The 27,677-nt window shown below is 37.5% G+C and overlaps 1 protein-coding gene across 1 annotated transcript; it reads right to left on the bottom strand.

Annotated features, from left to right (window-relative positions):
* Positions 1-438: 438 nt before the first annotated feature.
* RFC3 (replication factor C subunit 3) lies at positions 439-26,212 on the bottom strand. The gene is made up of 9 exons (XM_047078774.1): positions 26,038-26,212; positions 23,332-23,469; positions 19,935-20,002; positions 17,614-17,711; positions 13,949-14,130; positions 12,802-12,938; positions 12,618-12,716; positions 2,514-2,583; positions 439-740 (listed from the first exon to the last, which is right to left on the bottom strand). The coding sequence occupies exons 1-9, from the start codon at positions 26,122-26,124 to the stop codon at positions 549-551; spliced, it is 1,071 nt and encodes a 356-aa protein (XP_046934730.1). The 5' UTR covers positions 26,125-26,212; the 3' UTR covers positions 439-548.
* Between the last annotated feature and the right edge of the window lie 1,465 nt (positions 26,213-27,677).

Genomic DNA, 27,677 nt, shown 5'->3' with positions numbered 1-27,677 from the left:
GTTCTTCACACTCAGGCTATTTTATTTCAAAATTAATCCTTATATTTCCTGAAAAAACAAAAACAAACAAAAAAAAACAACCCACAATTCTTGACTGAGAGAAAATATGATTAAAGGTAATGACTTGCCAAGCAGAGTTATGTGCCTGTGGCCAAAAATGGTCATTTAGAGGATAGAAAACAATCTCTGCTTTTGTATGTAGTAAATTTCCTCCAACAGATGAGAGAAAGGATGGAAAATGGGAAGACCAACACTGCATAGTTGAATAGCAAATTTTGAAAGTATATTAAACTCTAAAATCATGTTTCTGGACTCTGAAGTTTCTAAGTTGTGTCCTTTCAATAACTTCAACAGTATAAAAGAGCAATTCTTTAAGTATAATAATAGTTCACAGAAAAATTGCTACCAAAAAAAAAACACAAAACACCACAAATAAGGCATGGTTAAGTGAAGTTAGTTTATTTTACCTGCAGCTCTTCCAATATAAAATGGATGTAAATGATGATACTGAGATATATTAGGAAGAATTAAGGATAGCTGTCAAGATGTCAAAACATCATGCCTTCCAATCCATCCTCCATGAACTTCTTATAAAGTGCCATAAATTTGGCTACAAATGCTTCCAAGTGATAAATGGCTTTGCTACCCAGCTGTAGACGATGTTCATAGTAAGCTGCCATCTGGGCCACTTCCCCTTTCAGCTGTCCATCACAATTATGTAAAAGTTCTGAGAGAAGGCCCTGAAAAAAAGATAACCAGTAATTTAAAAAGTAATCATTAAAAAAATAATAAGCTGAAACAAGTTTTATTTCTCATTCAAAAAAGAAGCAAAACCTCAGTATGTTCTTTTTACTTGTGAAATCTCTTTTGTATGTTCTTTTATATGGTAGTTTTCATCCAAAAACAAAAAAATTTGCGTACCTTTTCCATAATGTAAAATGTGGTAGCTATCAATCATATTCCAAATGCCAAATACTTAATGTATGAGGGTGCAAAGAGAGAAGTAAAAAGATGCTCACTGCAACGTTATTAGTTACAATAATAACGTGTAGCCAACCTAAAGTTCCACCAACAGCACCATATTCAAAAAACTATGATATAGTCCCATAATGAAATTCCATTCATCACTAGAAAGGATAAAAGAAATCCATACTGTCATGAAATATCATCCATGCTACATTATTTAAAAAAAACAAACAAACCACAATGCAGAACACTGTGAAGCTTTGTGAAACTATACACACACAGCCATACATATGGGCATATTTCTACGTGACTAGAATACAGGTCTGTTGGAAGTGCTCACCCTTGTGAAATGGATGGGTAGAACTCACTCTCTTTTATATTTGGCATAATTAGAATTTTTTCTTGTGAGTGTTGCCATATAACTTTAATAAATACAAACAGAACCCCCTGCATTCCCTAACATCTAAATCAGTCAACACACATGGCTTAGACCTACCAGACCAAATCTAAAGCTGTGCCTTACAAAATCTTACAAAGTCTAGACTCTGCCTACTTCTTTTTTTTTTTTTTTTAACGTTTATTTATTTTTGGGACAGAGAGAGACAGAGCATGAATGGGGGAGGGGCAGAGAGAGAGGGAGACACAGAATCGGAAACAGGCTCCAGGCTCTGAGCCATCAGCCCAGAGCCCGACGCGGGGCTCGAACTCACGGACCGCGAGATCGTGACCTGGCTGAAGTCGGACGCTTAACCGACTGCGCCACCCAGGCGCCCCTCTGCCTACTTCTTTAATGTCATTCCCTATGTGCACTAAACCTCACTGTCTGAAATACAGCTGACCCTTAAACAACGTGGGTTTGAACTGTGAGGGTCCACTTGTAAGCACATTTTTTTCAGTAAGTCCAGTAGCATAAATGTATTTTCCTTATGATTTTAATGTTCTTTCTCTAGCTTAGTTTATTGTAAGAATACAGTATATAACACATCTACATAATGTGTTAATCCAGTGTGTTATCAGTAAGGCCTCTGGACAGTAGACTATTAGGAGTCAACTTTTGGGATAGTTAAAAGTAATACACAGATTTTCAACTATGCAGGAGGTCAGGGTCTTAAACTACCACGTCGTTCAAAGCTTCAAGGTTCAAAGGTTAACAGTACTTGTTCCCCAACTATTTACACGCTGCCTCTCTTTTAATCTTCCAAGTCTCAGTTTAAACATGCCTTCCTCACAGAAGCCACTACTGACCTTCCACAGCCCACCTTCCATTACCATTTCACCTTCTTACTTCCTTTGTAGCACTTATAACATTCTGAAATCCTTTTGCTTCTTGTTTCCCATTTCACCCCACTAAAATGTATATTTTCTGAAGGCAGGGCCTCCCAGGTCTTCCTCAACACTCCCCTAATGGTATCTGGCACACACAGGAAAGGTTCAATAAATACCTGTTGAATTAATGAGCTGGAGAGAAAGAAATGACAATGTGTCTCAGTACTGCAAAAGTCCAAATTTCATGGTTATAAATGGTTCAGGAACTGAAATCGGATTACCTTCATTATAATTTCAGGAGGAATACAATGAGTTAGAAGCTCATAAAGTCTTCCACGGACTTCAAGGAGCCTATATAAAACAAGATAATTAATACTTTGTAATGAAAATAAGACACAATTTTTTCAAGAACATACTGTGCTGTTTTAGTTTATGAATTAATTCCCATACATTTTGTTAAATGGCTTATCATACTTAAGATACACATTTAAGCTTTTCCTAATTTCAGTTCATGTTTCTAAAAGAAAATGTTCAGAACTCATTTAAAGTCAGACATTTATATTCAGTTATTAATTACATCAAAATACCATGAAAGTGCCAGACAAAAATTAAGACTTCAGGAAGAGTGAGGGTTGACATTATTCACACTGCATTTCAACCTACTTTCATGACATATCATGTGAATATGTTTATTTTTCCTCCAGATAGATACCTCGGACATCTAGAAAATGGTCATGAAAAGATAAGACAATCACTAGTTAATTATACAAGAAAAGAGCATACAAGCATGATTCTATATATCATTACATACTACCTCAACTGCAAAGTAAAAAAACAGTATGGCAAGGAAACAAAGCGGTCCTGTCACAGAAAGGCAGTACAATAGGTCATAGGCAAGCACAGAATCAGATTGTCTAAGTGAATATGAATACTCCAACCTCTGAGCTCTTAATTTTCGGCCCTTCTCATAATAGTTCCAGGAAAGAAAGAATACATATGGCATTTTAAAATGGCAAAAAGAAAATGACAAGTAAAATTGTAAGTACACACAAAACAACTATCTTTCTCCGTATATATACTTAGTACCCTAAAGGGAAAACATGTTTTAAAGCTTTTAGCAAAATATTAGTAAGATTTAGGAAGATATTAGTAAATATCAGATGTTCCACATTTAGATCAGAGAAGTGACTCATCAAAGATTTTCTTTTGCAATACTAGAACACTTCCATTCAAAGCAAGTTTTCATCTTTTTTTTTTTTTTTTAATTTACAACCAAGTTAGTTACCATACAGTGTAATAATGATTCCAGGAATAGAATTTAGTGATTCATCACTTACATATAACATCCAGTGCTCATCCCAAAAAGTGTCTTCCTTAATGCCTCTTGCCCATTTAGCCCATCCCCCCACCCAATACCCCAACAACTTTGTTCTCTGTATATGAGTCTCTGATGGTTTGTCTCCCTTGCTCTTTTTGTTATTGTTGCTTCCTTTCTGTTATGTTTACCTGTTTTGTATCTTCCACATATGAGTGAAGTCATATATTAAGCTTAGCATAATACACTCTAGTTCCATCCACATTGTTGCAAATGGCAAGATGTCATTCTTTTTGATCCCAAGTAATATTACATTATAGATATATACCACACTTCTTTATCCATTCATCAGTCAATAGACATATGGGCTTTTTCCATACTTTGGCTATTACCACCAGCACTGCTATAAACTTACCACCAGCACAGCATCCCTGAATCCTTCGAGACAGCGCTCCTGTGTCCTTTGGAGAAAGACCTAGTAGTACAATTGCTGGGTCATAGGGTAGTTCTATTTTTAATTTTTTGAGGAACCTCCATACTGTTCCTTCAGAGTAACTGCACCAGTTTGCATTCCCACCAGCACAGCAAAAGGATTCCTCTTTCTCCGCATCTTTGACAACTTCTGTTGTTGCCTGAGTTAATTTTAGACATTCTGACAGGTATGAGGTGGTATCTCATTGTGTGGTTTTGATTTGTATTTCCCTGATGATGAGTGAGGTTGTGCATTTTTTCATGTTATGGGTCTGTTAGCCATCTGGATGTCTTCTGTGAAAAAGTGTCTATTCATGTCTTTTGCTCATTTCTTCACTGGATTATTTGGTGGGTGTTGATTTTGAGAAGTTCTTTACAGATTTTGGATACTAACCCTTTATCTGATATATCATTTGAAATATCTTCTCCCATTCCGTCAGTTGTCTTTTAGTTTTGCTAATTGTTTCCTTCACTGTGCAGAAGCTGTTTATCTTAATGAGATAAAGTTCAATAGTTCATTTTTGCTTTTGCTTCCCTTGCCTCCAGAGACATGTCAAGTAAGAAGTTGCTGCAGCCGAGGTCAAAGAGGTTGTTGCCAGCTTTTTCCCCTAGGATTTTGAGGGCTTCCTGTCTTATGTTTAGGTACTTAATCCATTTTGAGTTTATTTTTGCGTATGGTATAAGATAGAGGTCCAGGTTCATTCTTCTGCATGTTGCTGTCCAGTTTTCCCAACACCATTTGCTGAAGAGATGGGTTTTTTTCCACTGGATGTTCTTTCCTGCTTTGTCAAAGACCCGTTGGCCATATGTTTGTGTGTCCATTTCTGGGTTCTCTATTCTGTTCCATTGATCTATGTGTCTGTTTTGTGCCAGTACCATACTGTCTTGATGATTACAGCTCTGTAATACAGCTTAAAGTCCAGAATTGTGATGCCTCCAGCTTTGGCTTTCTTTTTCAGAATTGCTTTCACTATTTGGGGTCTTTTCCGGATCCATACAAATTTTACAACTGTTCTAGCTCCGTGAAGAATGCTGGTGTTATTCTGATAGGGATGCATTGAATATGTAGACTGCTTTGGGTAGTGTCGACATTTTAACAATATTTGCTCTTCTGATCCATGAGCGTGGAATGTTTTTCCATTTTTTTGTGTCTTCTTCAATTTCTTTCATAAGCTTTCTATAGTTTTCAGTGTATAGGTTTTTCACCTCTTTGGTTAGGTTTACTCCTGAATATTTTATGGTTTTTGGTGCAATTGTAAATGGGATCGCTTCCTTGATTTCTCTTTCTGCAGCTTCATTACTGGTGTATAGAAATGAAACTGATTCCTGTACGTTGACTTTATATCCTGACACTTTGTTGAATTCATGTTTCAGTTCTAGCAGCTTTTTGGTGGAGTCTTTTGGGTTTTCCAAATAGGTTATCATGTCATCTGTGAAAAGTGACAAGTTTGACTTCCTCCTTGCCATTTTGGGTGCCTTTTATTTCTTTGTATTGTCTAATTGCTGAGGCTAGGACTTCCAACGCTACTCTGAATAAGAGTGGTGACAGTGGACATCCTTGTCACATTCCTGACCTTAGAGGGTACACTCTCAGTTTTTCCCCATAGAGAATATTAGCAGTGGGTCTTTTCGTACATGGCTTTTAGAATCTTGACATGTGATCCTTCTATCCCTACTTTCTTGAGGCTTTTTATTAAGGAAGGAAGCTGTATTTTGTCAAATGCTTTCTCTGCCTTTGAGAGGATCATGTGGTTCTTATCCTTTTATTAATGTATCACATTGATTTGCAGATATTGAACCAGCCCTGTATCCCTGAAATTCCACTTGATCATGAAGAATTCTTTTAATGTATTAGTGGATCCAGTTTGCTAGTATCTTGTTGAGAATTTTTGTACCCATGTTCATCAGGGAAATTGGTCTATAGTTCTCCTTTTTAGTGGGGTCTTTGTCTGGTTTTGGAATCAAAGTAATGCTGGCCTCATAGAATGAGTTTATAAGTTATCCTTCCACTTCTATTTTTTGGAACAGCTTCAAAAGAGGAGGTGTTAACACTTCTTTAAACATTTGGTAGAATTACCCTGGAAAGCCATCCAGCCCTGGACTTTTGTTTGTTGGGAGATTTTTTGATTACTGATTCAATTTCTTCCAGATTTGTCCATTTCTTCCAGATTGCCCTATTGGCATATAATTACTCATAATATTCTCTAATTATTATTTGTATTTCTGCAATGTTGGCTGTGATTTTTCCTCTTTCATTCGTGATTTTTATTTGGGTCCTTTCCTTTTTCTTTTTGATCAAACTAGCTAGGGATTTATCAATTTTCTTAATTATTTCAAAGAACCAGCTCCTGCTTTCATTGATCTGTTCTGCTTTTTTGATTTCAACAGCACTGACTTCAGCTCTAATGATTATTTCCTGTCTTCTGCTGGTTTGGGACTTATTTGCTGTTCTTTTTCCAGCTGTTTTAGGTGTAAGGTTAGGTTGTGTACTTGAGACCTTTCTTCCTTCTTTAGGAAGACCCGAATTGCTATATACTTCCCCCTTATGACTGCCTTGGCTGCATCCCAGAGGTTTTAGGCTGTCATGTTTTCATTTTCACTGGCGTCCATGTATTTTTTAATTTCCTCTTTAATTTCTTGGTTAACCCATTTAGTCATTAATAGGGTGTTCTTTCATCTCTAAGTATTCATGATCTTTCCAAATTTTTTCTTGTGGTTGACTTCAAGTTTCATAGCATTGTGGTCTGAAACTATGCAAGGTATACTCGTGATCTTTTTGTATTAGTTGAGGGATGATTTGTGACCCAGTATGTGATCTATTCTGAGAATGTTCCATGGGCACTAGAGAAAATGTGTATTCTGCTGTTTTAGGATGAAATGATCTGAATACACCTGTGAAGTCCATCCAGTCCAGTGTTTCATTCAAAGCCATTGTTTCTTTGATTTTCTGCTTAGATGAAATGTCCATCGCTGTAAGAAGGGTATGGAAGTCCCCTATTATAATGGTTATTATCATCAATGAGTTTATGTTTTGATTAACTGATTTATATATTTGGGTGCTTCCACGTTGGGGGCATAAATATCTACAATTGTTAGATCTCTTTGGTGGACAGACCCCTTAATTATGATATAATGCCCTTCTGAATAATAATGCCCTCTTGTTACTGTCTTTATTTTAAAACCTAGTTTACTTGATATAACTATGGCTACATCAGCCTTCTTTTAGCCACAAATAGCATGATAGATGGTTCTCCAACCCCTTACTTTCAATCTGTAGATGTGTCTCTTATAAGCAACATATAAATGAGTCTTGTTTTCTTATCCACTCTGATACCCTACGTCTTCTCATTGGAGCATTTAAACCACTGACATTTAGAGTGAGTACTGAAAGATATTAATTTAGTGCTGTTGTATTGCCTGTAGAGTTGGGTGTTTCTAGTGATGTTCTCTGGTCCTTTCTAGTCTTTGTTGCTTTTGGTCTTTTTTGTCTTGTTTCATCTTTTCTCCACTCAGAGTCCCCCCTTAAAATTTCTTGCAAGGCTGGTTTAGTGGCCACGAACTCCTTTGGTTTCTGTTTGTCTGGGAAACTCACTATCTCTCCTTTTAATTTGAATGACACCCTTGCTGGTTAAAGAATTCTTGGCTGCATATTTTTCCAGTTCAGCACACTGAATATATCCTGCCACTCCTTTCTGGCCCGCCAAGTTACTGTGGATAAATCTGCTGTGAACCCGATTTGTCTTCCTTTATAGGTTAAGGACTCTTTTTTCCCTTGCTGCTTTCATAATTCTTTCCTTGTCTGCGTATTTTGTGAATTTGACTATGAAATGCCTTGGTGATGGTCGGTTTTTGTTCAATCTAATAGGAGTTCTCTGTGCTTCTTAGATTTGCATGTGTCTTTCCCCAGATTAGGAAAGTTTTCTACTATAATTTGCTCACATTAAACTTCTGCCCCTTTTTCTCTCTCTTCATCATCTAGGACTACTAAGATTTGGACATTATCTCTTTTTTTAATAAGTCACTAAGTTCTCTGAGTCTTATATTGTTTCCTGTAGAACTGAAACTATGAAGCACTCTATAGTCCATACACTAAGCAGGTAGACAGACCTGTGTTGGACTTTTAGGGGATGTGCCTGGAGGGCACAGCTGGGCAGGGCTTGGTGAAAAGGCTCTGTTCTCCACTAGGTGGTGCTGCTTAGCTTACTGAGCTGGATCAGTGTGATCTGCACGCACCGTTATGCATGTATGCGGGAGAGGTGGAAATGGCTTCACCCAGCTTTCTAGTCTGACAAAGGAACTTTGTGCTCTCACCAACCCACAATCAAGCACCTCTCCTTTGTCTTGGGCTTCCATCCACTCCCCACCTCCACCTTGTCCATGTCCAACCCATCAGCCTACCAGGCAGCATCTCCCTCCAGAGTTTTATCTCAGATGGGGTTGTGTTTCAAAACCCCACACTTCATAGACCCCTGCAGCTTAGATCCCTGCTGTCTCTCTGGGGGAGGCGCTCGCTGAGCAATGGCTGGGTGGTGAATTACCCCCAGAAAATGTTTGTGCAATCGCACAGTGGTAGAAGTTCAGAGATTATGGCAAATCCCAACACAGAGCCAGTGCCTGGTTTCAACACGCTCAGGTGTCTTTGTCTCAATAGCAGCAAATGTGGCTGCTCTCAGGGGTCCACTGGGACCACTGCCTGTGGAGAGGCCATATGGCCTCTAGCAAATGTTTTCCAAGAAGGGGAACCGCTTCTCCCTGTGTGGCACATGGACCCGTCAGACCCCGCTGCCTGCTCCTGCAGATTTGCCCTTTTACCTCTCCAGAGCACAGAGCATAGAGGATTTATAGAATCCTAATGGTAATGAGACCCTCTCCTTCTTTTCTGTCACTGGTTTTAGGGACCAGATTTCTTATTCAGTCACTTGTTAGTGTTTTCACTCTTTCTCTCTCTCCAGCTACTTTCAGGAGAGTGCTTTTCCTGCACTCTCCACCCCTCTTTCCTCTCTCCACAAAAACAGCTCCCTATCCTCTGTGGCTATTCTCTCCCCCAGTTCACTTCTCCACACAGTGTATCTGCCGAGTTCTGTGACTCAAGTTATGCATATTGTTGTGTTAATCCTCAGATCAATTTCCTGGGTATGCAAAATAGTTTGGTGCTGATACAGCTGCATTTCAGAGATAAGACAAACAGAACTTCCATGGTGCTTCGCCATCTTGCCTCATCCCCTCATCAAAGATTTCTTAAAAGTAGAAGTTCAGACTCCTCCAGAGAGCCCAAGAGTATGAAGTTGTATCACAATAAAATAAAGTGGGGAAAAAAACCAGCATCTTTTGAACATCTGCTATGTGCAAGACACTGTAACAAATTATTTTACTTAAGTCCTCACACTAGCTCTGAGTGGGGGCATTATCTCCCTTTTTTTAGATGAGAAAAAAAAAAGGCTGATAGTTTAAGTAACCTCACAAAGTTGACTATAGAAGAACCATGAATTAAGAACAGATCTGCCTTACTCTCAAATCCATACCCTTCCAATGTTTGCCAAAGTATTTAACTCTTTCCTCTGTATGAGACTGACTGCAGTATGCTATTTATACCTCACAACACCATTCTTTTACTGAAAAGAGAGGTTAGGCTTTCATTTAAACTCATGTCACTGAGGCAGAATCTTAATTCAAGTCTGATTCCAAAGGCCTTGATCCTTCTTGGACATGATAGTATTATCTTTAAAAAAAAAAAAAAAAGCAGGGGTGCCTGGGTGGCTCAGTCGGTTAAGCATCCAACTTCTTGGTTTCTAGTTTAGGTTCAGGTCATGATCTCACAGTTCATGGGTTCAAGCCCCACATCAGGCTCTGCACTGACAGTGTGGAGCCTGCTTGGGATTCTCTCTCTCTCTGCCTTCTCTCTCTCAAAAATAAATAAGTAAACATGAAAAAAAAAAAAAAAGTAACCCTGATTATTAAAGAGTTAAGAAACAGATACAAATGACAGATGGTATTAAACCATTTTAGGGAATCTATACACCCAACCTGACATCAACAGTTGCATGCTCTATCAACAGAGTCAGCCAGGCACCCCAAAATTATTCTAATAATTATGCATATCATTTATTTCTAAAAAGTTAATTCAGGATGTTTTCCTCTACAACTGTTCTATGCTGTGTGCATTGTGTGCATGTTACATGCATCTTGTCTTAGTCTGAGTTCATTTCTAATATAACTTAGTTTCTTAAAAATGAATATATTCTACAATTTTTTTGTGTCATTATTTCTTGGGGATTGCAAGTGCTAAAGAGTACAAATTCTTCTGTCAGAGAAACATGGTATTATTGAACTGTCTCTGATTCTTAACTGAATGTCTGCAAGTAAGCAATAATCTCCCAAAACAGTTTTCTTACCTATAAAATAAAGATAATAATAATACTTTTCCACGTAGGACTGCTCTATGAATTAAATGAGATGTCACAGTGTAAGAACATTAATAATTGCTCACTAAAATTAGCTATCAAATTAGAAAACTATGACTCTTCTAAAATAAATCAAATAAGAATCAAGACTGTAAATATCACAGCAAGTCTAATGGGTCAAAAATGAGAAACAATTATTTGGTACTGTGTGGGCCAATAATCAGAATGATACCAGCCCTCCTAGTATTTCTGGTCAACCTGAAAGCTTTGAAATTCAAATTTCTCTTTTGTAGCACAACGAAATCAATTCCTACAACTGTTAGTCTAATCAGGAAATAACAACACCTCTTTTTAAAAAAGTGTATTTGTGAGCTGCCCAAACTTGTTTGGAAAATTGAAAGAGAAAGCAGCTGCTAGAAGAATTAAGCAAAGCAATGATCAACTAAAGTCTTAAGAACAAACTAGTAATTATCAAATACTACAACATCTGTACCTAAAATTAGGTACAACATCTCTCCTAAAATTAGGAAAGTTCTACAACTGCTACTACCAAGTTTTCGTCTTTAAAATCAGAAAACAAGAAAGTCATCTTCAATGCAGAAATATTTTACAAAAGTAAAAGTCTCCTAAAACATGTTTTGAATTTTATCTCTTTTAAGGCTGAGATTACTTCACTGCTTAGCAACATTTTACAAAATGGAATGCACACTTTTTCCTAAAGTAAAGTTTTCTTTTCTGAAGAGACTACTTACAATGTTTGGCACTTCTTAAAAACTATTAAATTCTTCCATTAAAATAAATGAATTATAGGAATTCAAAGCAAACCCTGATGAAATACTAAGAACCCATTATGTATGACTATCCACGAATCTACATGGTGGCCAAAGAGTACATGTTATAATCCTTTTGAAGAATCTTTACAAAAATTAGAATTCATCAGATATATCACACAAGAGGAGAAACAAGGTATATTTTTCTCACGATTATTTTCACATGAACCAACGAAGCTTAAACTTTAGCAGATGAACACAGTCCAGTGTGTTTCTTAAAGCAATCAACTACCCTCTCTTAAGTCCAGAGATGGTTTCTCAGGTCTAACAGGCATTAAGAATAGGAGACTACATATCAACGAGCCTTAAAAACCTCTGGGCCTTAAAACTGCCACTCCTGATTTGGAGAAAAGTAGATGGCCCTTCTCAAAGTTGTCATAAATCAAACAATTAATGGCGGACATATTTTCAGTATGAGCCACTACTGAATAATAGACCCACAAAAGTAAACGAAAACAACTGTTCAACAAATATGTTATAAAACACTTCCTAAACACTGGTGGCATATACACAATATTGTTAACAGAGCTTATCATCATACTTGAGCACAGAGTTCATGTATGTTTTCAAACCATTATCACACAATCTTTTTTGCTCTTCATAGCAAAGGCACAAGTATTCCCGGCAGAGTAATAACAACAGTATCTTCATTATATAAATGAAAAAGTTAAAACTCGTTAAAATGAAGTTACCTGCTCAAGGGCATAAAAATCAGTAGAGGTATGATTCATAGCCTGGTATCTTTCCAAGATATGATGCATCAATTACAATTATAATATTATTCTTTTCAATATTAGAAAATTGAGCACATTGAGTTATAAATTAAGTCATCTGAGATTCTGAAAGGAAAACTAAAACTTCCAAGATTTGTTTTAATTTATATGTACGTTCCATATGCAAATGTCAATAGCTTAATAAAAGCCACGTTACTACATACCACCTATTCTGAACCAGTAAACTTCTAAAATTAAAATCCTATCTTTTCTTTGAAAGTTTAGTATTCAGGGGCACCTGGGTGGCGCAGTCGGTTAAGCGGCCGACTTCAGCCAGGTCACGATCTCGCGGTCCGTGAGTTCGAGCCCCGCGTCGGGCTCTGGGCTGATGGCTCGGAGCCTGGAGCCTGTTTCCGATTCTGTGTCTCCCTCTTTCTCTGCCCCTCCCCCGTTCATGCTCTGTCTCTCTCTGTCCCAAAAATGAATAAAAAACGTTGAAAAAAAAAAAAAAAAAAGAAAGTTTAGTATTCATATTCAAGATTTAACTATAATTCTAAATGGCACTGGTGGTAGTATGAAACAGCTAATCCAAAACTCAGACTATCTGTTCTATTTCTATGATCAAACTTTTATGGTCATTTTTGAGACTACTTACCTTTGTGGAGTCTGCTGACTGACAATAGCATTAGCAGTCTCTCTCAGATACACCTCCCAATCTGTTTCAGGGATTTCTTGATCTGCAGTAAAAGGATATCTACATGATAAAAAGAGAACACGATAAATTATATGGAAGCTTGTGCCCCAAAATGTTTCCTGTGGTAACTGCCCCTTTCACTCACTGTTGCACTCTGCAAGCTTCACACATAAGTAGGGCTTTTCGAAGATTCCTGCAGGACTTCTCTGCAAGTCTATGAGCCAGTTGTGAAGGAAGATTCAGACCTTCCTTCTTACACACAGTAGATAAAACGTGACAAATCTACAAAAAAGACAATTAACAAAAACGGGCAATCTATCAGCACACTGAAGCAATTTCTGTTGATAACACCTTTATAGACCCTTGTTATTTATTTTTGTCACTCCCAACCCTAACCCACAGGCTCCTTTAGCAGAAAGCCAGGGGTCAGTCAAGTTGTCAGGAAGAGGCAGCAACTGGTCCTGCCAACTACAGAAAGAGCTGGTTTGAGCTCCAAGTCCTGCCAGCCATCTTGGGGGGCTGGGTGTGTGTGTGGGGGGGGGGTGCTGTGAAAAAACACACAAGGCCTCAGGTCTTTGACAAGGACACCGATCAGAGGGCTGCCAAGCAGAGTCTCATAGGCTGAATTCTGCGTGACTCGGGGGGTGTTACTTGCATGCCCTAAGAAGCGAATAGTGCCCACAGGAGGGTGTAACCTGGTGGTCCCTTTTAACTATATTACTCTCAAAATTTTTATAAGTGAAACTTCTAATAAAGTTACTTCACCACTTTGCAACTAACACAAGGTGACATATTATCCCTACTTTGCATAAAATCACCCCAAATCTATTAATAGCAGGGAAGCTGCTTATTGTGAGAAATTTGCATTTTTACTTTATAAGTGTTAAGAAATCTATCTCAAGTCTCCTCCAAAGCCAATTAAATCAGCTTGAGGTAGAATAACTAAATAACTAGAATAACTAAATAACTAGCCCTTAACTAGTTTAGTGAAATTCATACCTACTTAAGGTAAAAAATGACTTAAAAGAACTTCTTAAATATTGATGGCATATATGCAATATTATTCTTAATAAGAGTTTATAATCATATTTTCTATGTATTGGTGATATCTGGTATTTAATACTATACATATTCATTTATATATCTACTACAGGTTAGTATCCAGGCCATAGCTGTTCCTGAATCACTAATACATTTCACTATGTTTTTACAAAACAAACATGACAAAGATATACACACAGTACTCAGAGAATCTGAAATGAATGACTTCTGAAAAGTTTCACTTGACTTACATCTTCAATGCTGGGAGCAGGCACACGAACCGCCAGGCACCTACTACGAATAGGTGGTATCACTTTAGATGTAGAATTGCAACACAAGATCAATCTGCAAGTGGACATATACTTTTCCATGGTTCTACGCAAAGCATGTTGAGCGTCTTTGGTGAGTTTGTCAACCTCTGTCAGTAATACCACTAGTCAAGGAAAAAGAAAACAAATTTTAACTTGAGAATCTATCTCCTTCTCTTCCTTCTCATTATTTGGAGTGAAATTCTAACTAAGAAGTCTGATATACTACTCTTCCCTTTGGCAAGGACATATAAAAGTCTCAGGTATGGTGAGAATAATTTATTTTATTTATTTATTTTTAAGTTTATTTTGAGAGAGAGGCAGACTTCATAAACGCAGAAGGGCATAGAGAGAGGGAAAGACTCCCAAGAAGGCTCTGCACTGACACAGGGCTCAATCCCACAAACTGTGAGATCATGACCTGAGCTGAAATCAAGAATCAGGCGCTAACAGCATGGAATCTACTTGGAATCCTCTCTCCCTCTCCCTCTGCTCCTCCCTTGCTTGTGTTCACTCTCTCCCAAAATAAAAAAATAAACATTTAAAGAAAAGATGTTAAAAGAAAATTCCAATCACACTTAAGAAACACTAGGCTAGGGGCGCCTGGGTGGCGCAGTCGGTTAAGCGTCCGACTTCAGCCAGGTCACGATCTCGCGGTCCGTGAGTTCGAGCCCCGCGTCGGACTCTGGGCTGATGGCTCAGAGCCTGGAGCCTGCTTCTGATTCTGTGTCTCCCTCTCTCTGCCCCTCCCCCGTTCATGCTCTGTCTCTCTCTGTCGCAAAAATAAATAAACGTTGAAAAAAAAAAAAATTAAAAAAAAAAAAAAAAAGAAACACTAGGCTAAAATGAAGTTAAAGATGTTACTTTTTTGTAGAATTCACTGCAGTCTTTATTATATTTATATGAACCAAAACTCACCAAGACAGAGAGGTACTAGGCTGTACTTCCCCAAAATATGTTATCTCAGAAGAACATTTCTGGGAACACTTTAAATCTTATCATGCCTAAGAATATACTTTGGAAAATACTGATGCAAGAAACAGAGCCAAAAAGAATAAAGACAGCTGGTCACATGTACTGTGAGATTCCACCGAGCCATAATAAAGGATTGACTTTAAAGCGTTTCAGGAATACTATGCAGCTAGACCTGAATGCAACTATTTATTGTATTTTTCATCATATTAAGTTATTTCTAGAAGATGGAAGTGGTAGCAGTGTAGATTTGAATCTCTCCCACAAAAGTAGAAAGATTCCAAGACCAAAGACTCATGGACAACATTTATATCAAAACAAAGTGATAGGTTTTACCTGAGAACTCCCCAATATGAGCAAATGAGAACAAGCAACTATGTGTGGGAGGGTGGCAAGAATGTACCATGTTTCTGACAGCCTTTGGTACAGAACCCAAATCCAGGTACCTGTAAGAACACACTGTGAAGTATAATGGGACAATTTGAGAACAGCACCCACAGGGTTCAATTTATGGGTTAAAGCAAAGGAACCTGGATGCAACAAGGTTTGACAAGAACAGAACACTGAAAACAAAATGAAGCTCCCTTCCAAGACAATCCTTCACAGTGAGGAGAAATTCTAGAGCTAGAATCCAAATGGAATAGAACAGGAAAAATAGAAACAAGGAGACTGATCCCAAAATCTAACAAATAGCACCTAACATAAAGTACTACAGACCAAATGATACAAAAATAAGTCCTTGGTAGGCAGAAAACAGCAGCATATTTTAAAAATTAACACATCATGACCAAGTGAGGTTTACTCTAGAAATAGAGAGCAATTTCACTAGAAGAGCCAATAATATAATCTACTTGACCAACAGAGCTAAAAAGAAAAATCTTAATACCACATTCACGGATGCAGAAACAGCATTTGAAAAAATTTAATACACATTCACATTAGGAACACTCAATAAAATACAAACTGATGCTTACTTTCTTATTTCTTACTATGATCAAATAGATACAGGGACGCCTGAGTGGCTCAGTACGGGTAAGTGTCCAATTCTTGATTTCGGCTCAAGTCATGATCTCATGGTTCGTGAGTTAGAGCCCTATGTTGGGCTCTGTGCTTACAGTGCGGAGCCGGCTTGGGATCCTTCCTCTTCTCTCTCTGCCCCTTCTCCACTCGAGTATGCGTGTGCACATGCATGAGTGTGCTCTCTCCCTTTCTCTCCCTCTCAAAAATAAATAAATAAGCTTAAAAAAAAAAAATAGATACACCTCAGGCCAAAATCTAGCAACTAAATGGGGAAACCCTAAGGCTCTCCTTCCAAAGTCATGACAAGGATGTCCACTATCTTTAGTACTATTAAACACTATACTGGAGGTATTGGTAAACATAATTAGATAAGAAAGAATGTTGAAAGCCATACAAATTGGAAAGGGAAAAAATTATCTCTATTCAGAGATGATATAAATATGTATCTGAAAACTCAAAAGAAACCATGGAAAGGCTATTACAAACAATACAACAATGAATATAGTAAAACATAAAATTAAGATATAAACATCATAGCTATCACACATAACAAAAGTTAGAAAATGTAAGACTCCATTTACAGTAGCAAAAAATAGATAAATGTAAATTTATTCTGAAATACAGTGAACTAAGGAAGATAAAAACCAGCTGAAATATGCATAGGCAATTCACAAAACAGTAAAATGAGCAACAAACAAAAGAAAAAAATTATCATACTAACTTAAAGAAAAAACAAACACAATTTATTTTCTCCATTCAAACTGATAAAGATTAAAAATAATTGACCACAATGGTGATAAATGTCAAGGAATGGCACTCCCAAACACTTCAGATGGTAGTATAAATCGACCTTTTGAATGAAGAATTTAGCAAAATTGTATCAAAGGCATTAAATTCTGGCATATTTATTATCACAAAATCTTCTATGAGAACGTACACATACATGTGCATACAGGTAATACCGGAAGGTAATGACAAAAATGTTAACAGTAATTGTCTCTGGATGGCAAAATTATACCTGATTTTGTTTAATATTTGATAATAAACATGTAATTTTGGTCCTAGGAACAGTTATGCTTTTTTTTTTAAATGTTTATTTTTGAGAAAGAGAAAGACAGTGTGAGCAGGGGAGGGGCAAAGAGAGAAGAAGACACAGAATCTGAAGCAGGCTCCAGGTCTGAACTGTCAGCACAGAGCCCGATGCGGGGCTCAAACTCATGAACCGCGAGATCATGACCTGAGCCGAAGTCAGACGCTTAACCAATTGAGCCACCCAGGTGCCCCAGAATAGTTCTGCTTAAATCATGTTATTTCTTATTTTAAATAAAGTGTTTTCATTACTCATCTAGTTCTAAAATAACAAATGAGTGGCATAAATTGTCCTCTTTCCACCAAAATTCAATTCCATTAGGCTACAATCTCCCACGAGCAGAGAGATCATGCCTGTCTTACTCACTTTTATGTCCAAAACTAAGAGAGCATTAATGCTCAGTATACAACAAGTTAATAAATATTCGCTACATAGATGGAATTTATGTTTCCCCACTACATTTTCCCTTATACTCACTATGTACCAGGTCAGTGTTCACCTTAAAAGAAATATGTTTATCACATACCTTTAAAATCTCTTTGAGAGTTTGTTTCAAGTTGCTGTGATTGTGCCACTGTTTTCAACATCTCTTGAATTACTACCCGGTCACTATTTCCAGCATCACTATATAATACAAAAATAATGGTAAATATAGACTTAGGTATTTAGAAAGTATTATCCCTTTAATCTGTTATTATAAGAAAAACATTGAAGATTTTAAGTGGTTAAAATATTAATCAAAATTATTCACACCTAATTACATTCACAAAACTTTCAAAGTGAAATAGTTCAGGGTCATTAAAATAACAATATTCCAATATTCAATTACAATATGATAGATAACACTGAAAACGGTAAACATGTTCTTATATTAAGTTTATTATTACTTAAAAAAAAGAGCAACAACTGGGGCACCTAGGTGGCTCAGTGGGTTGTGTGTCCAACTTCAGCTCAGGTCATGATCTCACGTTCACAAGTTCAAGCCCCGTGCTGACAGCTCAGAACCTAGAGCCTGCTGCAGATTGTCTCTTTCTCTCTCTCTCTCTCTCTGTCCCTCCGCCACTCGTGCTCTGTCTCCCTCTCAAAAATAAACATTAAAAAACAAAAAGCAATAACTAATACCTAAGTTTATCAAATACTTTAATACTTCTGTACTGACTATAGTTAGTATCTAGTTATAGCTAATTTCTCAATCATCTGTAGTCAACTCAAAATGTAAAAATAACTCTGAAACAAAAAAATTTTTTTTTAAATTTTTTTAAACGTTTATTTATTTTGGAGACAGGGAGAGACAGAGCATGAACAGGGGAGGGTCAGAGAGAGGGAGACACAGAATATGAAGCAGGCTCCAGGCTCTGAGCTGTGAGCACAGAGCCTGACGCAGGGCTAGAACTCACGGACCACAAGATCATGACCTGAGCCGAAGTCGGCCGCCTAACCGACTGAGCCACCCAGGCGCCCCTGAAACAAAAATTTAACCTCCATGCCTCTTCTCCACCCAAATAGTAAAGGTCTGAGAAAGAACAAGCTTAGACAAGTCTGCTCCCAGCACTAGCATGGAGCTGATTCAGGGTCTTGGCAAGATGATGAGACAAGCAAATGGAATTTAAGATAGTCAGAACTCTGTAAACTACTGACTTATGATAAGCATTATCTGTCATTTACACCTACATTATTGCTTTAGCACCTAAGTCCTGCACCTCACAAACCAACATAAAGTCACCTAGTTAATTTAGGCTGTCAATTTCAAACACGTGAAAAACAATCAGCTCAATCTCTAATGGACTACTCTTGCCACAGAAGAACTAACTCGAGATGAGAAACAGGGCAAAAAAATCAGCTTTAGTTTATTTTCCCAAACAGCCATCAAATCTTTCTTAATTCACTAATATTGTATCAATATGCCTCAAGTGTCTCTTATGATCATTTCCTAGTCAAGAATCAAAAACATTTCCCTCTGTCTATGAAATTACCATTTTTCCCTACTTTTCTAACCAGTCATATTTCTCTTAATTTTCTTGGACACATATAAGGAAAGTAATAATGCCTAAGCTGTTTTGAAAACTACATATAATTATCCATGTAAAGTAACAGTGCCTGTTACTGAATACGTATTAGCTTATAACTATATTCCTCCTGCTCCATTCAATCTTGATATAGATGTTCATCCTCATCTTTGTGCCACTGCCAAAAAGGTTGCCTTTGCCTGAAGATGTCCTTGATTTTCTTCTCCTTCAAGAACATACCAGGCCCCAGACAAAACTGAAGCTTTACTCAACTTTGCTCCCAAGACAATCACTTCTACACTATTAAGCAGTACTACACTGCCATGGCATGAGTTTTCAATGTGTCTCCCAACAGGAGCCTAATCTTTGATTAAGTCATGATAAATAATATAGACATTGGTTGGTGGACTATTATGACACACTTTAATCAAGAAACTGAAACAAAGGAGAGACAAAAAAAAAAAAAAAGATTTGGTAATCCAAAATATATCCTGAAATATTCACTCCAGACATTACAAACTTTTTAGCCATACTTTATTTTGCTATCAGTTCTGCTTGAGCCAACAGAACAAAAATTTAATGACTATGAAATGTACTTTGTATAAAACACTGAGTTCTATAGAGCAAGAAAACTTAATTATTAAACTTATTTGACTCAGAAGTCAGAGAAAAGGGGAAATGGGAAGATTCTAGTCTCCCTATTTCACAGTGGGCATCTTTACTTTTACCTATTGTACATACGGTGTTTCCACACATGATTCTATTTCAAGAATGGGTTTAATTCTTAAAAAAAAAAAAAAAAGAAGAAGAAAAGACTTGTTTCTATATAGTAGAAACCTACCTGGGATTAACTTCAAGGTGATAATTGCTCGCAATAGTGCTAATTTCAATTTTCTTTTTAGATGGAGTCTGTGGACAAAGAAAATAAATGTTCTGAATGTGTAATTACTGGCTATTTCTCCTCTTTTCTCTGTTTCACTGTTTGTTTTCAAAACAATTTATTCTTAATAAAAAAAACTTCAGATAACCACCAAGAATATTTTAACTTCATTAACCCCATTTTTTTCTCTATGTGCAGATGAACGTATTTCTATATAAATTGGGTCATATCACACATCCTGGTTTCTACTTTTCCCTCTATCTCCAGAAATCTACAAACCATCTCATTATGAGTGATCATCCCTGTAAACAGTCTGCATATGTCCTTGCATAGACTTTTCCATAACACACAAAAATAAACACATAGATATGTATCTATTTATATATATATTTAATATATTTCTATAGTGTGTTTCTTGTAAAAAAGTTATAAAAAAAAGAGTCAATCATACCCATTTCTCTGTGTTTTACTTTTCCTGGTTAACAATGCATCTACACAATTCCCCTCAGATACTGGTGTAGGTTAGTTGCATATGACCTATAACATGGATGTCCCAAAGCCAATCATACTGATGGGCATTTTTCTTCTTGCTTTTTGACATCCCAAACTATCCCATAATTATCATCATTCTCCATACATCTATCATGTACTGACTTCATTTCTATGCAATAGACTCCCAATAAAGGATTTGCTGGATTGAAGGGGACACATTTTCTAAATTTTTATATGTATGCATGTATGTATGTATGTATAATCAGCCTATCTCCCCCCAAAAAAATCTAACAATTCAGTTTTCCACTAGCAACAAATACTCTTGCCCAACATTCCCTTCTGGATATATCATGCCTTTAAGTTCTGCCAATTTGATAACAGACTCACTGCTTCTCTTTAACTATCAAAAATGACAAACATCTTTACAAAAATTTATTGGTCATTTATATTTCTCTCTTATGACTCTTTTATTCAGTTTTTTACCAAGTTGTCTTTCATTGTCAATTTGTAAAATCTTTTATCTAACACATTCCTTTCAACTATTTTTTGACAATCATTTGTTTTTCTACTGATTCTATGTACGTTATATTCTATAATAGGAACATAAATTTATATACATCCAAGTACATATTTCTTTTTTTCTATCACTTCCTTATTTAAAAACTTTTTTTGGGGCGCCTGAGTGGCTCTGTCAGTTAAGCATCTGACTTCATCTCGGGTCATGCTCTCAAGGTCCATGAGTTCGAGCCCCGCATCAGGCTCTGTGTTGACAGCTCGGAGCCTGGAGCCTGCTTCAGATTCTGTGTCTCCCTCTCTCTCAGCCCCTCCCCCGCTCCTGCTGTGTCTCAAAAATAAATAAAAAAATTTAAAAAAACAAACTTTTTTTAACGTCTATTTTTGAGAGAAAGAGACAGAGTGCAAGCAGGGGAAGGTCAGACAGAGAAGAAGACACAGAATCCGAAGCAGGCTCCAGGTTCCAAGCTGTCAGCATGGAGCCCGTTACGGCTCGAACTCACAAACCGTAGGATCATCACCCAAACCAAAGTCACTTAACCAACTGAGCCATCCAGGTGCCCCTGCCCCTTCCATGTTTTCTATTAAAAGGTATTCTCGACCTACAGGCTGCTCATATAGTCTAAGAAATTTAGTGCTTCATTTTAAGTTTTTAATTCGTCTGGAACTCATCTCTGTAAATTATGAATCATAGGGATTCAACTTTATTTTCTTCAGAGTAGATAACTAGTTATGCTAGCACATCTTGCTAACTCAGGTTTTTAATACTGATTTGAAATAGATTTTCCATCATATTTCTGGGCTCTCTAATAAGTTCCACTGATCAAATTCTCTATTCCCATGCCAATATACTATTGTTTTGGTTAAAACAGCCTTACAATATGATTTAATATCTCATAACACAAGTCCCACTTCAGAAATCTTTTTTGTATGGTCTCAGAAAGGTATTCTTTCATATGTACTTTCAGATCATTTCATGAAATTAAAAAAACAAGTTGGATTTTAATTCTAATTTCACTGAAATTTACACTGTAACTTGGGGAAAACAGATATTTTAAAATATTAAGCCTCCTACCTGAGAACTTGCTGGATCTTTCCATTTGATCAGCTTTTTTTTCCCTTTTATAAGGTATTACAGTTTTCTTCCTACAGATCCCACACCTTTCTTGTTAAATTTGTCCCTGAATATTTTATAAGAGTTCCCACCAGGATGTACCATAAGCCACCTTAAACTCAATGTGTCTAACATAAGCTCATCAATATTAGCTCAAAATCGATTTATCTTCCTAAAGATTCTATTAATAGCACTACTTACCATCCAGTCACTCAGCATTCATTTTTTCAGTGCCTAATATGTACAAGATGCTACACCATGGGCTATGAAGGATATAAAAATGAGTAGGACATGTTCCCTGCATAACTTCAAAACAAATACAATCTTCTCAAAAAAAAAAAAAATGTATGATAAACTATAATGAAGGCAAAACAAAGTAAGTACTAAAAAGTATAAGTTATGGGTAAAAAAAGGAAAAACTAGGGGTGCGTGGGTGGCTCAGTCAGTCAAGCATCAGACTCTTGATTTCGGCTCAGGTCATGATCTCATGATTCATGGCTTCAAGCCCCGTACTGGGCTCTGCGCTGACAGTGCAGAGCCTGCTTGGAATTCTCTCTCTCTTGCCACTCCCCTGATCGCGCTTTCTTTCTCTCTCAAAATAAATAAATAAGCTTAAAAAAAAAAAACTTAACAACAAAAAAAAGGAAAAACTAATTCTAATGGGGTTGGAGAGGGGCACACCAAGAGAAGGTAATTTCAACTAAATCTCAACCACCGTCTATAAGAAGAGTATGAAAATGCACTGCATGGTACAGGCTGGAAAGCTCAGCCAAGATTAATCATAGGAATTCTCTGAACATCCCAGAGCTTCATGCTTCCTTGTCTAATCAGTCAGCTGTCTAATCTTTACCAAGTTGCCTGATTCCACATTTAAAATTTTTCTCAAAATCATTGTTTTTCCAAATCCATTATTGCTCTCAGAATAATGAACTGTAGAGACTTGAGTTCCAGTTTCAGCTGAGGTACTGATTTGCTAGATAATCTAAAATAAATTCCATTGCCTACATTTTACCCCAAATCTCTGGTTGCTCATATTTCCTCTCAAACATAACTGACTTTGTTCTGGTTTTAACAGTTAGGTCTATAAATCAGTAGCTCTCAATCCTGTGCATCTGGGTTATCTGTGAAATTCTTACTTAAATCACATTGGGCAGCAATGGACAGGGCCATGGGAATATATATGATAGGACTGGAAATCCCTCCTATAAATATTTGCAGGCCTCAAAGCAAAATGCTTACTGTGATGGTCTGATGTTCAATTCTCAATTTTTCCACTCCAACACCATAAAGTTCACGTAGAATACACATAATCCTTGTCTTTTTTCCAGCACCTGATGGTCCATACACTAAGAGATGAGGAAAATCACCACATTGCACCTGGGGGGAGGAAAAAAAAGAGGCATTTTCCCTAGTCAAACAACTGCTCTAGAGAGAATTAAACTACTTTTTTAGGTATCAAATATTTTGTGTCTCCACTTATGAAACTTCAAAAATATGTATGTATGAGCCTATATAGAGACTTTTATATTTATTTTCATTTATTTCCTTTTTTCTGAGAGAGAGAGAGACAGAGCACAAGTGGGGGAGGGTCAGAGAGAGAGGGAGACACAGAATCTGAAGCAGGCTCCAGGCTTTCAAAAACTCCTAGAAAACTTTTTAAAATAAAAAACTGATTATTGGACCCCATCCATGAGATTAAGATTCAGTAACTAAGAAATGATGCCTGACTTAGTTTGGGCTATAGTCTCTTTTTTAAGAATTGAATGTATGTAGTTTATTTGAAAAATAAAGGAAAACTTTGTAGGGGAATAAGGAAGCAAAGCAAGGAAAGGAAGGCAGCCAATGAATGCACTATCTGCTTAACCACTGCGGGCATCTGCGGTTTAATCCTGCTGGGGATACTCTTGAAGCCAGTGTAAAAAAAAACACCACAATAGGGGCGCCTGGGTGGCTCAGTCAGTTAAGCGTCTGACTCAGGTCATGATGTCACCGCTCGTGGGTTTGAGCCCACATCAGGCTCTATGCTAACAGCTCAGAGCCTGGAGCCTGCTTAGGATTCTGTGTCTCCCTCTCTCTCAGCCCCTCCCTAGCTCTCTTTCTCTCAAAAATAAACAAACATTGAAAAAAAAAATTTTTTTAAAGAAAAAACACACCACAACCTTAACCCACCCAAGAGGTGGGGAAGCTGGAGTACAATACGCTCTCTCTCATCAATCCTTTGATGCAACTTGCTTGGGAAAGTGGTTCAGATTAAGGAAGAGCAGCAATTACCAGGCATTTCAAGTCTGCTTAGGAGTGTCAGCAAAAGAAAGCCTTCAAGAAGCACAGATCCTGGAAGCTGGAAGTCAATCTGTGTGCATTTATAAGTCAAGAGCAATGGGATGGAGTAGGGCACTGACAGTGCTGCAACAGAGTACGAGACTGTGCTTTTAAAAAACTTCCCAGGTGACCCTGGTGATCAGTCACGTTTGGGACTCAGTGCTATGAAGGCTAAAAAAACAAAAAACAAAACAAAAAAAAAAAAACACAACACTGAGAACACAGGTCTTAACCTCAGGGGCATAAAATCTTGTGACAGAAGTTTCTAAGTAAGCATTATAGAAAAAAATGAAGTAAGTATCTTAACAGAAAAGCTTATTGGGGTGAATTTTAGTACTTTGGAAACTCATCTATGTCTCGCACTGAAAAAAAAAGTATCAAGGAAAGGAACTATTCACCTGAAACAGTGCCTGGAAAATAGCAGGTGCTTCACAAATACCTGTTGCCTTTGCTTTTTAAACTCCATCTAGCCAAAAATTAAGGGTATGCTTTAAATGTTCCAGTTTTACTAAATTGTAGATTCAACAGTAAAACAGTTGAACAGTTTTTAAAAGCAAATCTATAAACATCTGAGAGCAGTATATTAAATTTTTGTCCAAAATATTTACTCCAAATTCTGTATAACAAAAAGACAGCCATAGAAAATAAAAGGTGTCGTTTGCCTAAGAAAATCAAAGTGAAAGCTATGGTGAGAAAATGCAATTTGTCTAGAAATGGAAGTATAGGGCTGTATACAGCTGTAATAGAGCTTAAACTACCATAGATGGAATACCAATAATTTAAAAAAGGAAAAAAAAAACCCTTCAATCTCACAACACTATCAACTTTTCCAATGACTCTTGAATAAGGATAGAGTTCTTTTTTTTTCATTATTTCTCATTTTTTTAAAGTACTTACCAAATAATACCTGTAACAGAAAAAAGGTGGGTACTGGAGAACCTGAGAGCTGAGCAAAACACTTCCATTAGCATATGGTACTACTTGGTTCTAAAAAGGAGTAAATAAATAGCTTACACAGACACTAGATTTTTCTCAAGACCCTTCTCCCCTCTCCATTTCCTAAAATATTCAGTTTGTTTCTCAGAAAACATTGCCATTCGACACTTATACCAACCACAACACGAAAATACACATCAGGATGGAGAAAAGAAAAAAAATCTTCTATTAGGAATTACACTCAAGGATAATACAACCTTTTAAAATTAGAAATGACCTCTGAAATTAATAAATCAAACACCCTCCTTTTTATAAATAAGGGAAATGACACCAAGAAATTTTAAGTTACCCTGTTAAAAAGTAAAGTCAGATGATGTCACTTCTCTGCCCTAAACCTTCCATGGCTTCCAATCTCACCCTATTAAGAACTTACTGGATCTGCACCTCCCCCCGCCCCTCCCTCTGCCCACTATTATCCAGCTACACTGGCCTTCTTGAGGTTCCTAGAATAGGCCGGACACACTCCTGCCTCAAGGAATTTGCATTTGCTGTTGCAAGTGCACTCTTCCCTCACTGTCCTCTATTTCAATGCTTTCTCACTTCAGGGCCTACCACTCCTTAGGGGCTTGAAACTCCCGAGATGGGGGCCTACCCTCTCCCCGCTCTCCCTGCCCCGTTACGCGGACTCACCAGGTTGCGCAGCTGGGCCGCCTGCTCCTTGTGATAGTCCAGCCGTCCCAAAGAGCAGGGACGGTACTTGTCCACCCAGAGGCTCATGCCAGCTCGAATTCCCGGGGTCGGCCGCTTGAAAATCCCGCGCGCGGGCGCTCTCTCGGTCCGCACGCAGAGAGAAGTTCTCCCGCGAACTCCAAATCTCGCGACGTCACTTCCGGCCCTGGTCGCTTACGCGACCAAAGAACTAACGACTACGGAAGCTGGGTCGGGACAGTACTAGCCGCAGTGTTGGTGCCGTCTGGTCAATGATGTTCATTGTCTTATTAATCATTTTTTTGTGTTGTTTTTACCCTCTATGATAGTCCAAAAATTACCAAACAAAATTGGAAATTCGGCTCCGGGCTTCAAATACAGATACTCAGAGGAGCCATGTTCCCTGATTAATTTCTTTCGTTCGTCCACTCATTCGTTTTACAGAAACCTGAAGAATAAATACTGCTTTGGGCCCTGTTCCCGGTACTAGAATATATAAGACCTTGGTCAGTTCTCACTGGGTAGGCTCTCAATAAAGCTGTTTAAGACAAATTGCTAAAATTAAAATCTAATCTTCACTACCTTTCCTTACTTCGATTCCTCAAGAGTCTTACTGGGTTGAAAGCAAGAGAATCAAAATGTCACAAAAAACTACAGAAGTGTGGCCTGTAGAAGAGACAATATGACATTAGTATGTTATTTTAAGTCCAGAATGTTTGTAGAACCTTCTGATTAAAATGAGAATAACGGGTGCCCAGGTGGCTCAGTAGGTTAAGCCAGTGGACTCCCCATCTGGTCATGATCTTGCAGTCTGTGGGTTCCAGCCCCACGTGGGACTCTGTGCTGACGGCTCCAGAGCCTGAAGCCTGCTTCTGATTCTGTGTCTCCCTCTCTCTCTGCCCCTCCCCTGCTTGCACTCTCTCTCCCTCTCTCTCTCTCTCTCTTAAAAACAAACATTTAAAAAAAATTTTTTTTAAATGAGAATAATGTGAAACCCTTGGGAAAATATTCTGCAGAGCAAGCCTATGTAAAACTTTCATTGTGCCTCTCAAACTGCACTCTCAAATGCACCCTTCTAGTTGTACATAAAATTCGTTGTTTAATTTATGCTTTTATTTTATATATTGTTATAAATATTTGCTGTCATTCGGTTGCAAGTTCTTACAAGACAGGTATTGATTTCCAAATATGTCTTATAACCTATCAAAGTACCCCCCTCATTCACTTATTAAACAAGAATTTATTGTGGTCTATGAGTCATCATATTTACTGAGTTATTTCTATGGGCAAGACATTATTGGGCACAATCAGTAGTACAACCAACTATAAGATATAGTCCCTATTCTAAAGAAACTTTCTGAAACAAGCTCCAGGGGGCTTCTACCTCAGGGCCTTTGAACTTACTATTTCCTCTTCGTGGACCACTTTTGTCTAAGTCTCAACAGAGATGGGTCTCTCACCTCTCTCAGGGTATTTGCTCAAAGTCATCTCTTCAGTGAGGCCTCCTTGGCCATTCTATTTAATACTATGAAACTTTCCATATTCCCTATGTTACTATGTTGAATCAGAATGGAGGGGGGAAAAATGTTTGAAATTAGAAAGTAAAAGAACTCGGAAGCAAA

This window comes from Lynx rufus, unplaced genomic scaffold (assembly GCF_022079265.1).
Source record: "Lynx rufus isolate CCGP_SWC_20201006 ecotype Redwood Valley unplaced genomic scaffold, mLynRuf1.p SCAF_1, whole genome shotgun sequence".
NCBI classification, from domain to species: domain Eukaryota; kingdom Metazoa; phylum Chordata; class Mammalia; order Carnivora; family Felidae; genus Lynx; species Lynx rufus.
The sequence above is the reverse complement of the archived record's forward strand: the minus strand, read 5'-3'. Positions and strand labels throughout refer to the sequence as shown.

Excerpts from the sequence above, each read along its gene's own strand:
- RFC3 (XM_047078774.1), bottom strand. The coding sequence starts at position 26,124 with ATGAGCCTCTGGGTGGACAAGTACCGTCCCTGCTCTTTGGGACGGCTG. Across the intron at positions 20,003-23,331 it reads TTGAACATCAGACCATCACA|ACTCCATCTAAAAAGAAAAT; the intron begins GTAAGCATTTTG and ends CTTTGTCCACAG. Across the intron at positions 17,712-19,934 it reads CACCTTGAAGTTAATCCCAG|TGATGCTGGAAATAGTGACC; the intron begins GTAGGTTTCTAC and ends TGTATTATATAG.